The 14,358-nt window shown below is 36.2% G+C and overlaps 1 protein-coding gene across 16 annotated transcripts in view; it reads left to right on the plus strand.

The window, feature by feature from the left end:
- LOC129722665 (PDZ and LIM domain protein Zasp-like) overlaps positions 1–14,358 on the plus strand; it is a 196,738-nt gene that overhangs the window by 159,997 nt on the left and 22,383 nt on the right. For 9 of the 16 annotated variants that reach the window (XM_055676289.1, XM_055676288.1, XM_055676287.1 and 6 more), the window contains 3 exons: positions 3,344–3,581; positions 4,765–4,962; positions 6,364–6,454. In XM_055676289.1, coding sequence (XP_055532264.1) covers positions 3,344–3,581; positions 4,765–4,962; positions 6,364–6,454 — 527 coding nt within the window. Of the gene's footprint in view, positions 1–3,343; positions 3,582–3,989; positions 4,318–4,764; positions 4,963–6,363; positions 6,455–14,358 lie in introns of all 16 variants that reach the window. The other 7 variants (XM_055676294.1, XM_055676302.1, XM_055676295.1 and 4 more) reach the window with 3 other exon arrangements.

The raw sequence follows: 14,358 nt of genomic DNA on the forward strand, positions 1-14,358 counted from the left end.
CGATGAAATCAGAAGTCTATTTTATTTATCTTTGAAGATAAAGAAGAAGAGTCCTACAATGTGACAGGCTTAACGGGGCCTTTAGGCAACTTTGAAAAAAAAAAAGTTTTTTTCAATCTCTGATAATAACTGATTTATAATGAAAAAAATCCTTTTATACTCTAATTTTTTTTTTTCTAATTTTTCACATCAAAACTGTTCTCGGACGATTGCTGGAGCCTTTTAAGACAAATATTGTGAAATGATGAAATCGTAAATATCACGATCGTATTCAAAGCTATTGATGTTTTTTCATCAAAATATACGTCCATTTTATTTGTTTTTTTGTTAAGGGGCAAACATAAAAAATATATCTTGACTTCATTATGAAGGACATTTGACGATACATGGATAAAATAGAATAGAATAAAAATTGTCATAATTTAATATATTTTGCAGTCAAAGGTACAAATAATGCATTGTTGTGTAATTTTTCCCAAAATAGGAAATAATTACCTTTAATTCGAACCAAAAATATCGAAAATCCATACACAAGTTCGAAAGTTATGAATGTTTAAAACAACAATATAAATTCAATAAAGTCGTTTTTATTTTGTTTTCCAAACAGGTCATCCTAATGACCTAACAAAAAATACGAGTTTGATTATTTTCGATGAAGATATATCCTTACAGTTTTGAGCACAATTGGAGCACTTTAATAAATAAAAAACTTTTCTTTAAGATATATAATTTTCAAAAACTCATAACTTTTGACCAGTTGATCGACTTACGTTTATTTTTTGATCAAATTAAAAGTCAATATTTCTGGTTTTAGGTAAAACACAGCAGAATCGAATACTTTTGAAGGCGAAAATTACAAAATTATTTTAATTTTAATCATGTTTTCAAATTGTGCTGCACGGATTCTATTCTTGCAATACAGCCACGAACGGTCGCGAATTTCTGACGCTATTCTGAAGATAAATCCAAGTTGCCGTTCTGCCTTTAATATATTTGCACTATAGTGCGGTTCAAACGATAGCGCTGCATCCAGTGTAACGCCTAAATCTCGAACCTGGTTAACTCTAGTCAAAGTTTGACCAAACATGCTATAGCTGTACAATATCTGGTCATTTTTTCTATTGAATGAGATCATACAACATTTCTGGATCCTAACTATCAGTAAGTTTTTAGAATAACACTCGTGGAAAATGTCGACTAATTGTTGGAGCTCTACACTGTCTGCGATATTCCGTATAACTCTAACAGCTTAGCATCTTCCGCGAAAAACATACGGCAACTTTCTGGTAGTACTAACGATGCATCATTTATATACAACGCAAAAAGCAGTTGTCCCAAATTACTGCCTAACGGAACACCAGATGAATTCGAGAAACATGCAGATTGCTGTGATCCAATCCTAACGTATAACGTTCTATCCACTAAATAGGATTTAAACGTGAATCGGGACGGAACCCAAGCATGGGAGGACCGATGGCTTCCTCCTGCATACTGGAAGGGCGTATATTTGATGAAAAACATTAATTTTAGGATTGCAAAATGTTTGTCTTGGGAAGCTCTGAAAACCGTCTGAAGACACTTTTGATGTGAAAATTGAAGTAAATAGTTGAGTAGTGTTTTTCCAATATAAACCGATTATTTTTAAAGATATAAAAAAAGCTTTTTTCTACAAAGTTGTTTACAATTAATGGGGCTACCATATTGTAGGGTTATCTTATTATCTATTCACAAAGACAAAAAAGTTAGACTTCTAATTGCTACTCCTAGTTTTTGATAACAAGAAAATAAGCGCTTCAACATATGTAAAAACTGTATATATGAATGTTAATCTGCAAAATATAGCTATCGAACCCTAAATCCAACTTTCCTCTCACATTCGGTTTCGGGACCATTGTTCTTTGGGGTCATTTTTTTATCAATAGTATTATGCAATTTGGCTCATTGATGTCCTTACTAGACTGCACACTAGACTGGGACACGGTTATATGGGAAATAAGCGATGGTGTTATTTTTTCGCTCCCATGCACTTTCCGTGTTCCATATGGGTCCTATAAAAACTGTGTAACTTTTCAGATCGATCGGTGAAACGCCCGATTTGCGCTCGATTTTTAAAGCTTCCATACGATTTTATATGGGAAAAACCACTTTTTTAAAACCTTTTCTTTAGAGATGTTCAGCTGGCTCCTGAAAACATATCAATACTTGATATTTATAGGAAATTTCCCTGGGAAAAACTCTTCTAAAGACCGCAAGGCGCTACCTTGCCAAACTTTTTCTTTATTTTTTTTCAAATAAGTTGTCTAACGCGTCTGTGGTTGATCCATAACTTTTATAAATAAACAGAAATCTACTTAATGAATTGACACTCATATAAACTGATTCATACGATCAACTTGTGTTTCTAAAACTTAATAAAGCTGTTAAACCTTCGGGAATATCTTCTAGAAAAATTAACAATGTTCTAGTTTGACTCCTATTAGTAGGTTTGTAACTTTGTATTAAGCTCATCTCATAAATTTTTTTATCTCTATCCGGAGACATGTGTAGTTTAAGGTAATCTATTGCCTATTCTACTTACAATACACTAAATTTGTATCACAAATTGCGTTCAAAAATAACTGAGCTCTTTTTTAATGAAAAGATCTTCCTAGAACATTCATTTAGCTATGAATTTGTCTTTTACGTAATCTTTATGATTTTTAACGATAACTTAGTCAATTTTCGAATACAATTGATTTTTGAAATTTCAAGAAAATATCATGATGTTATAAAGCATCAAATCTGAGAAAGGAACATTTGAATTAAAAAAAGCACTTTTTACTTTGAGAGCTGAGAATATTTCAGTGGAGCTATTACAAAATTAATAGAATTTTGTAAATTGACATTTTTAACATCACAAAAACCTAGAACAAAATTATTTTACATGCGGGTTTGATTATTAGGTATGTGATTATGAAGAACAAATCACTAGACCTACTTGTGCTTCTGGTTTACTATTACTAGTATTGTGTTTTAGTAACAAAAACAATTATTGACTTATTAAAAGTCAAGTCATCTAGTAATATTGAAAGGCAAAATTTCTATAAAAGATGGAGAAAGACTAAATCAAAACAGTTAAATTGTATCGATCGCTGCGACCTTGTTCTCAATTTTGGATATTTCATCAATCAGTGGGTGCAAAATTCATTACCAGTCAGTATATTCAAACAGCAAAGTTCATGAAGCGCCTCTTTAGTCCATGGCAACTCTCTACTAACACTAGCTGCAAGCTGCCAATTAGACAAATCGCTTTACTAATCGCGGAACACCGTTTCCCGCCAACACAAAACACTAATCTCTTCAGTCGATCAACCCGCTTCACCAACATCGCCTACAGTCCACCAACAACAAAAGCAGCAACAGATTCAGCATCAGCAGCAGCAACAACAACAACAACAGCAGCAGCAATATCAACAACAAATCAGCAACACATCTGTTGTCACAAGGCACGTCACAGCACCGGTAGATAAACCGGTGGCACCCGCCACTAACGGCCTTCCGGCGGGTCAAAACATATGCAACTCGTGTGAGCGTCTTATTGTGTAAGTGTGATTCCGATGGTCCCATACAGTCGCCTTTTTGACCACCAAAATGTTTTGGCTTCGTGAATGTGCGTGAATGTGCCAGAATGATTGAGTTTTTTAGCTACTACTACTATTACTACTGCTACTCAACATACAGACTCGAATGACTTTCAACAACAGATTCATCGAGATTGCAGCTCCTGAAAGAGAATCGCCCACACATTTCAGATGAGAAATTTCTTTCTATTACAGCGCAGTTGTAAATCATTCAGCCCCTAGAGTCCTAATTGAGTTCATTATTCTTTTTTCTTCTCCAATCGCCGTTGCCGTCGTTGGTATTCCTGTTCTGTGTAAATATAAAACCGTTTTCCACTATATAAACAAACTGAACTTTACTTCGTGACTACCTTTTTTCACGACAATCAGCCGAGAGTGTCTACTCAAACAAAACTAATTATTCAATTCACAAACTGGAATCAGCATCTTCACATTTCTACGCGACGCAAAGTCACGCGATCGGTGGCTATGCGACTGCGGGTCGGCTTCCGGTTCATCCAATGGTCGGCAAACCACGGTCGCCGGTTCCACCCCAGATGCAGCAGGGAGCACCACAGAACCAGGCACAACTACCGAAACCAGTGGCCGCTCCAGCACTCGCTCACGCTCCGATTCCCGTCCCAGCCGTAATGCAGGCCCAGCGAGCAGCTCCACAAACCGTTCCACGAGCGGGCATTCCACCAAGGATCCACCCAGAGTAAGATGCTACACATCAGCGAATTTACAGGTTTTCTGGGCTCGTTTGTCTTCAAGCCCACCACCAGTCGATAAGAGAGCTCCATTTTGTAAATTATATCCCTTCATTCGATTTTCTTAGCGACGACTGACCGTCAGGTTTTATTTGTGCATGCAAGTGTTAATTGAATGAGTGAGTCAAAATTTGTTCGTATTTTGATGGTTACTTCTAGACTGTTGACCACAGCCAAAAGAAAGAACTGCATGACGTTAATGTTTTGTTTTTTATTTTTCTGGTTCAATTTTTTTATTTGGTGTGCTGAATTTGATTTTTGTCTGTTGCGAACATAAACCACACCACCTGGAACCGAACAACACATTTCCGATAAACATCGATCACGCACTACAATACCCAACCAACCAACCAAACAACCACCCACATCAACCACCTCCGATTGCGACCCCACAGTGGCGTGTTCGTGCGCATCAAGGACAAGAACCTACACGCTGATTGCTTCAAGTGCGCCACCTGTGGAACGTCGCTCAAAAACCAAGGATATTTCAATCTGAACAATAAACTGTACTGCGATATCCACGCCCGGCTGGCGGCCCTCCAGAGCCCTCCGCCCGGGGTCAACGGAATGGTTCCGATAACCGTCACCAAACCGTACGTATTTTTCCTCGTCTGTTTCCTTCTGCTCTAGGTAGTGATACATCACCAAATCAAGCATCCTGCCGAACTGTCATACGTGAAACTACCTTTACTCTGCTTTTCTTTTCTACTGCTATTGTTTCTTGTTTCGTTTTTCTTCTTCTCTTTCCTGTTCTCGTTTCTTTTTTTTCTATCCGACTCAGCATACCTAGCGAAACCGTTTTAGAAAGCGAATAATACATGCAAAGTTCTCCTTAAAATACCTCATAAACAGTTTCCAATGATCCACCAGCGAGAGAAAGTTTTTGTTTAGTGATAGTTTATAACCTGCAAGGAATAGTGCGATGAAAACGATTCAAAAACCACATGAAATCTAGTATTAAGTGACTCATCCCAGAAGTATTATTACGATATAGTGATGTTAGTTTTTAGCTCGCTGCTGTAAAAAAGTGTCGAGTTATCTAGTATGAAGTAGAAGATACGACTTGCTATAGACGGACAGTAAAACAAAATGTAAGTTTGACTCTGAGTAGAATACGAATATTCATCTTTGTAACGATGTCAGCATTGTCCCTCATTCATGGTTTTCAGCATAATTATTTGTATACATGCAAACATTTTCGAACAGTTTGTCTTTTACGATGTCCAAAATTTTTCGTGAGCTGGAGAATGTGACTTAGGCCCGGTAAAAATATTCCTCATCCAGACGGGACTCGATCCCGCAATATTCCTGTCTCCGTCGTGGTGTTTTGATACATTTGAATTACAGTTAAACAACCATAGAATCATAACTTTCAAACTTGTTGCAAAAAAAAAACACAATATATTCTAAATTCTACTTCTGAGCGAGAATTCTAACCGTGGTTTCGTATACGAGTTATCTCCAATAGCACAGTCTAGAGTCTAGACAAACAAGGCACTGCACAGTGCTTCGCATTAGCGAGAAAACATTGAACTTCTTTCCGCGTTCACAATCACAATCGTTCGATTCATTAGTCATCATCTCTATGGAATACCTTCGCTGCGTCATCAGTTGAAGCGAGCGCTCTGGAAGCGGTCATATTCATGTATCGATTCCTCGATACTCAGTGTGTCATCAGCCGTGCTGCAACTATCACTTCGATACTGTGTCACTCGCTGCTAAAATTCGATCACTTGTTCAATTGTACAGCTCAGCAACATTGTAAGTTAACAAACTGAATCGTTCTCATCGCATCCGAGGTCGACAAATCGGGTATAAACCGTGTGTGAGTGTTTTCAAGTGTTTTTGTTGTCCCATCGAGAACTTTTTTTTCGTGTGCTGAGTTTTCATTTTCCTGTGAATTCTTCAATCCTATCAATTAGTGCACATTCATGATATCGTCATGTGTTAAAGAAGGTACACTAACTGCAGTTTTGTTTTGTTTCCCCGAACAGTGGACAGAAGTCTGGAGTTCAAGCCATCTCAGCTGCTCTCAATGCGCACGCCAATCTGAACGGTCGCTCTCAGTCGCCATACGCCAATAACGTAAGTATTGCAGTGCCGACGCAAACCAGAGTCCGATAGGAATTCTGCACTATTTTTTTGCCCCTCGTGTGTGTTTTGTTGTGTGACTCTATTTTTATCACTGAAATCATAAGATTGACATGGATTCACTGGTGTGTGGTGTGTAGGCTGCAGCAAAGGTTGTCTTGTCTTACGGAATCTTTTTTTTTTCGCTATTAGAACCGCACCAACAGTGTGCATATCTCTGCTGCGGGCGTCGATTTAGCGTAAATGATTTGTGTCGTCGTCAAACGACGACGACGACGATGATGTTCTCTCGCATATGCTTCGCATGTGATAAGACAGCACTAAGTGCTGGCGCCCATGTGTACTGACCAGTAGCAGTAGAGCGAAAAACTGCTAAAATTAAGTCGTTGTCTTGCTGACGCAATAGATTTACCAACAGTGCGCGGTAATGACTGTTACCCCCCACCCAACCTCACGGAAAAAATCTGGATGGGAAAAAAATACATGGAATGTGTCTTCATAATATTTCTTTTTTCATTTTGGAGCACAATAATAAGCTTTATATTAGATGGGAATGTTTTTATTTCAGAATTGAGCAAGTAAGTGTATCAGCGTGAGTGGTCATAAAGCGTTTTGAATTCTATTTGTATTACTCTTAATTCTGGTATCACATTATGGTGGGAAATTCTTTATATTTTGTTTTCTAAACATGAATTTTCGTACTCCTGGTATTCGTAACACCTTTTGCAATTTTCGGATTCCGGATTTTGAACTAAAATATTCCTAATCTCAACATGGGAAGTAGTCTACTACTTTTTTTCTCTTCAAATTTAAATCCAGATTATTTGGATATCTTTCTAACTCGACTCAATTTCGTCAAGTATGAATTCGATTTGGAATTATAATGGAATTATAATATATAACCACTGTCATTGACTAACTAAATAAACAGTGAAAAGCCGAAATCTGAACCCAATGGCTTGCAATTTATAACGTTTGCTATTGTTGACAAGATGCGTTCAAATTAAGAAATTAAGAAAGGTCACATAATCCGCAGACAGAATCAAATCGTTTGTTCAATATTTCTATTCTCAGCCGCCCTTCAATTTTTTAAAAAATATATTTAACAACACTCGAAAGAAAATCGTTTACACCTGGCGATATCGAGTGTTTTTCTGTGCGAACAACATTTATTTGATATTGATATAAGTAATAAGCGTATCGTTGTTGTTGAAGAAGCACCAAGAATTTCTCGTATTGCGTTTAAATCAGAATTAAATTCATTTTTTTATAAACAAAATCCAATAATACGTAATCAAAATGAATGGTTTTTTTTAACTCTGATTAAATCAAATTTATTATATGAATTTTACTCTGAAAATAATATCGAAGCTGGAATAGGCAAACATAGGGAGCTGCGTAGCCGCAAGGTTACAGAGTCCGCTTTGTCAAGCGAATGGTCGTGAGTTCGAATCTTAGTAGAATCAGGCCATTCGATGTCAAAACTGGACTTTGAAGTATGAGTTCATTCTCAGGCTTCCCACCACTTACCCTTCCTTTACGCTGAAATCTATAACACCTTTGACTTTCTCTTAACAATACATAAGTCCCTCTTTTTAATAAAACTGGCCAGAAAGACGCACTACGAAACTTCTCCAGGGAATTATAATTGGTGATATTTGGCAAGAGGAACGAGCATCGGTATAGTAGAACAGTAAGCGAGTAAAAGGAAGAGTATCACATTACACACAAGCACTGATAAACAATAATAATAAGCATGCCACTTCTCAATAGCGGTACACTGGATTCTGTTTTTACGCGACTTTTTTTTTACGTGATTTTATTTTACGCGACTTTTTTTACGCGATTTTCTCGAAATTACGCGATTTTCTTGAAATTACGCGATGTGTGACATGGGACATATTGTTTATGAGCCAAGATGTAACACACACACAAACATACACACACATACACATACATAGACATACATACACTCTTACACACACACTTACCACATAGCGAAAGGTTTTGTAACGACGCGATCTTGTTTTACGCGATTTGTTCGAAATTACGCAATTTTTTACGCGGTTCTTTTTTTGCGCGCACGTATCAATCGCGTAAAAAGAGAATCCAGTGTATTGCTAATAATAGAAGTGCGGGATACAGCAGACACCCGGGCATATCTCACAATAGATCTACGATTCTGGTCGCAGTGAGGAAGTCCATACAGAAAAAAAAGGCAAACATAAGAAGCTACGTTAAAGAAAACTATCAACAAGATCCAATACAAATCGTAGCAATCAAACGAACCCAAAGAAGTTGAATTCGCTGTACTACGAAAACAGCTCATATATGTACTATATTATTTGATTTTATGCCAGTCACGGTTATTTAGTGAATAACGAAGATAAAATGAAATAAAAATAACTTATAACTTATAACTGTTGCAAAAATGTTCAATTTTTGTTGAGTAATTTATGGTAATCATATACATGAGATAAACTTTTAATCACCAGCAGCAGAAACATTTATTTTTTCCCAGATTGCACACGAATGGAAATGTACGAATAGAAATGTATCGCTGCAATACAAAAAGTACCGCCGCAGTACGAATAGAAGTGTACCGAAAAAATGTAGAGATAGAAGTGTACCGCTGCAATCATAGAGAGACCTGCGGTGCTAGTCTAAGCTTATGGAAGCAAACATAAATTGACCTATTGGGACGGGGAGACTGTCAATTTTTGTTTCAAAATTGATACAGAGAATATCACAGGGAATGGCTGGTGTCTTTTCACGTCGTCCGTGCTAGGAATGCTCGCATGTGATTGGATTTTTGTTCGCGTATATATGTCCTTGAAACTTTTTATCAATATTTTTCGCTTGGCAGTGAAATAATAATTATAACTAGCGTATTACAAAATTGTTCAACATTTTATCTGTCCAACAACGTATTGGTTATTATTGTCCATCATGTGGTTATGCTGTTATTATCGTTTGAAATCTGACGCATTTGCCAATTATACAAAATGCATTCCAGTAAAGAAAACAAAGACGTAGTCCCACGTCAAAACGACTCATCAAGGTGAAAAAGAACCTTCCTTCCGTCACAGTCGCTAGAGATGGAAGGGTGAATTCGGTCCCTAGTAACAACGATTGTAACACTTGCTTTTTTGACGTGAGACTACGTCTATGTTTTCTATACTGGAACGCATTCTGTAAAAAAGGAAATGAAACTGGCAAATATTGCGTCAGATTTCAAACGATAATAACAGCATAACCACATGAAGGATAACAATAACCAATATGTTGTTGGATAGATAAAATGTTGGACAATTTTGTAATACGTTAGTTATTACTATTATTTAATTGCTGAGCGCTGAAAAATGATAAAAAGTTTCAAAAACAAATTTAGGTGAAAAAGAACCAACCACAAGCGAGCATTCCTAGCACAGACAACATGAAAGATACCTACCATTTCCTCTGTTTTTCTCTTTATCGATATCAAAAGAAAAATTGACAGAGTCTCTCCGTCCCAGTAGGTCAAATTGATGTTTGCTTCCATGAGCTTAGACTAATTTGATGTCTAGAAGGTAAAGATTTTTCGGAAAGTTTTAAACTACCCTTTTTCTCGAGCAATTTCTAAATCGGCTGTTAGAACGTAGTAAATACTGATGTCTTGAAAAAAAAAACATGCAACATGATAAAAGCAACAGTATCGTACAGTGTATGTATAGCAGAGAGCCGCAGGTCTTTCGTTGTCTATGATTGCAGCGGTACACTTCTATTCGCACATTTCAGCGGTACACTTCTATTCGTACTGCAGCGGTACTGTTCGTATTGCAGCGGTACACTTATATTCGTACATTTCTTTGGTTACGTAATCGAGGAAAAACTGCATTGCTGCTGCTGATGGTGATTAAAAGTTTATCTCATGAATATGATTACCATAAATTACAAAACAATTACTATACATTTTTGCAACGGTTATAAGTTATAAATAATTTTCATTTCATCTCAGTTTCGATATTTACTAAATATTCGTGACTGGATAGTATCGAAAATGTAGATTACTATATGTTTGTGCCTTGATGTCCCAACAAAATGCTACAGGCACAACATTGCCTAATGTAAACGAAATTCTTTCGAGTGTTGTTAAACATATTTGTGAAAATAGATTTTAAGGAAAAGTTGAGAATAAAAATATGCGAGTCACTGAGCAAACGAATAGATTCTGTCTGCGGTATCTGTTACTTTTGTAAGAAAAATTCCTCTGATTGCAGTGTTTAGTCCCACCCTCCCCTATGTAACCCCCCCCCCCCCTATGTAACAAATCGTAACGCTCAAGGATACCTCCCCTTCCCTCTATGAGCGTTACGTAATTTATGGATGCGCCTTAATTGATATAAACACGTACACGCTCGTTCAATTTTACTCTAAATTCGTTAGAAAGTACTCACTTCCGTATTTTAATTCAAAATGTCAAAAAATGAGTAATATTGATTAACGAAACTGAGTAACTTTCACCCAGTTTTCGTATTTTTTTGTTTTGCTCACTTTCGGGTAACCGTTCATTTTATATCAGTTTGCTGTAAACAAAAGCTAGGCATTTAACAGTTCCCTGTTTGTTTCGCTTGTTCGTACATGGATTTAGTTTTGAAAGTACTGCAACGAATAGTTTACAATAAAATAATAATCCGCTCTTTGAAATATGAGCCACAAGTCAAATAAGTGTGTGCTGCAGTAGTGAGGGAACGAAACGCGAAGAATGAGTTCATAAAAACATCGGACACGTCCGCTTGTTCGACTAACTTCTGTTTTTGTTACATTGATTTTGTAACATATTGATCAAGCTATTTGAGTGGTCAGATCCATATTCTTAAATCATGGATGAGACGGTAATGCTTATTCTTTTTGTAATACTAGTTTGTTCCTATATAGCTGGAAGTATACTGTTAATCGTGATGCTGTTGGAGGAAAAACTAAAAATGTGTATATGTTTGGTGCTAGGTTGTTGGTGGGAACGGCCCTCACTCTAATACCAGAAGGAATTCGTTCCTTGTACGATGCAAGCTCGGATGGAAGCAATCTTGAAGTTAAATACGTGGGCACCTCTCTAACACCGGACAATAAACACAGCGCTGATTTATCCACATTTGGGCTCTCCCTAGTACAGGGCTTTGTCTCCATGATGCTTGTACCAAGTTGTAGCTTTTTTACGCGAAGCAATCCGAAAGATGGTAATGATATAAAATATTAATAATTAGGTAACTTGATGGGAAATAAATCTACAACATATTAGCAATTTTTCTTATGTTGTTTTCAAAATTTAATTTCCGAATTTCCTATTGTTTTCTTTTGCGTAGGGAAGTCAAATTAACGAAACTGAGTAACAGTTACTCAGTTTGGCTAATTCATGCTTTTTTTTTAAATGAGTAAATAGTACTCAGTTTTTGACATTTATCCATGCTACTCAAAAATGAGTAACTATATGGTTACTCTGTTTAGGGTAGATCAACTTTTAACGAAATTGAGTCAAAATTAACCCAATTTAGAGTAAAACCGGCCGAGCGTGTACTGTATAAATTGGTTACTTTATGTGTTCGTATTATTTTTACAACCTTCTGATAACATGGTTCGCCGGTGAGTTATGCATATTCCATATCAACATGGCCAATATAAAAATATTCGATCATGGTACAAAAACAGCGCGTTGGATTGATATCATGCTCATAGTGATAAATTTTCAACATTGTTATGTGTAGCTAGAAAGAAACACTCAAAAAAGTTCCAAGTGAAAATGCCAAAATACTCGAACGTTCGTAACATTTTTGTTTTTCAATTTACCATCACCAAACTTGGCTAAAAGTAGTACATATTGTCATCTTCAATGTGTAAAAAAATAGATTTTTGAAAAAGGTACTTTTTGAGAGAAAATCAACATTTGAGGACAATTTGGAAAATTTGGCACAGCAAAAAATTTTTTGACAGTGTACATATTTTTTCTCGAACAGAAATTTCTTTATCTGCAACTTTGCTGAAGACACCATTTCACTCAAACAAGCCGTTTTCCTGTGTATAGAAATTTTTGTCCATCAGTCACCATTATGGTTCGGCCCTTTTTAAACAGCAGTCGCGAATCAACGTGAACAACAGATATCATAAAATGACCTTATCATCAAAAAGGAACAACTATGAAAAGGTTCAGCGAAATCGTATATGGTCGATCCGGATCGATTTCTGAAGTAGCTCAGCTCTTCGAATTTGATATATAGCTTTAATTTAGCTTTTAGGCGTCAAAAACAATGGATGTTTTCGATTGTTCAAAAATTCAAAATGGCGCCATCATTACCCCTTAAGTTGAAATGTGTCATATACGGAAGTAAAGACTAATTATTTTTGCACTGTGTTATTCCCGAATGAGCCATCTTATGCTGGATTTTTGTGCAACTTCATTAGGTCTAAACTAATATATTGGTGAGCTTTTTACTACGACTACATTACATACATTTGGTTTCGATGGCACAATTCGAAACAACAAATTGCAGTGCAATGCGAAGCAACGAATTGTGGTGTGGCCTGACTGAGGGCGCTTCGCTTTGGTTGTCTGCGATTCACGGCCGCCAACACGAAAAAATAGATAAATTTTTCTTATACTCTTGGCATGCTGATCTATTCTGCTACGCAACTGTAAGAATGACATAATTTGAAAAAAGGGCGTAAACCTTCATAACATTGCGGTGCGGGGTAATATGTCAAAGACATTATACTTCTATCTGCCTGTTGAAATAACATTTGAGAGCGAATTTCTTAATGTTCTACAATGATGTTACCTAGAACGAAATAAATACTTTTATCACAGAAAATTTTATTTTTATCTCTCATATTTCTTTGGTTATTTACGATTTTTATTAAAACAATGCACTAGTTTGCTAACATTCGTCTACAATATCTGCAAATATCTGCAAACAAAACCATTTCTATACATAACTAAAACATTATTCAAATTAGATATAGACATTTGTCTCTCGTTGCCTCGTGCACACTCTCTGTGTAAGTAAATCAGTGCATTATTTTAATAAAAATCGTCAATAACTGAATAAATATAAGAGATGAAAACAAACTTTCTTTGGTGTTTTATTATTGTGAACAGTATTGCAGAACATTGAAAATTTTTAGAAAATCACAATAAAAAATTAAAATAAAAAAAGGATTCCAAAGGGCATTCTTAAGGAAACTTCACAATTGTTCATTTAAATTGGCAGAAAGTAGAATGATGTCTTCGACAAAGTTTTTTCTCATAAAATGTGCTACGTATTATATTACTCAATAAAGCGGATTTTTATATGCAAAAATGAGAAAAATAAAATTCGTTTCTCACTTTTAGGTAGATAAATCACAAAATTTTATTTTGCATAAAATTAAAAATAATCAACAAAATAATTTTTCTGAAGATACTTTTTTTAAATAATTTTGCCAAAATCCCTTTTTCCGATTAACGGTTATGTACTTGGCAATTTTAACACACGTAAATACTCGGCAGGGTACCCGGGTATCTATCAAAATGAAATTCTTCTTACTTCATCAATTCTTGACCGATTTTCTACCTTGACCCGTCAAAAGATTGGAAAATTTGTCTATTTCTAGTATACGGGACTTGAAGAGCCATTGGTCCCCATATTATTCCCGTAAATCCGAATCCGGGACCATGTTCACGATCGGGAATATGCTTCTAAGTGGCCATTTCGGACAACTTATCAGATGGACTCAAAATGAATGAAAATCAACTTCTGGAGTGATTTCATGAATCTTGATACCAATGTTGTTCGGTTTTATTGCCAGTTGTACTAACTTGTCTCATCGGAACATGCTCCCGAAGATCCGGATTTACAGGGATCAGATGTGGTTACTGGTTCATTTCA

This window comes from Wyeomyia smithii, chromosome 2 (assembly GCF_029784165.1).
Source record: "Wyeomyia smithii strain HCP4-BCI-WySm-NY-G18 chromosome 2, ASM2978416v1, whole genome shotgun sequence".
NCBI classification, from domain to species: Eukaryota; Metazoa; Arthropoda; class Insecta; order Diptera; family Culicidae; genus Wyeomyia; species Wyeomyia smithii.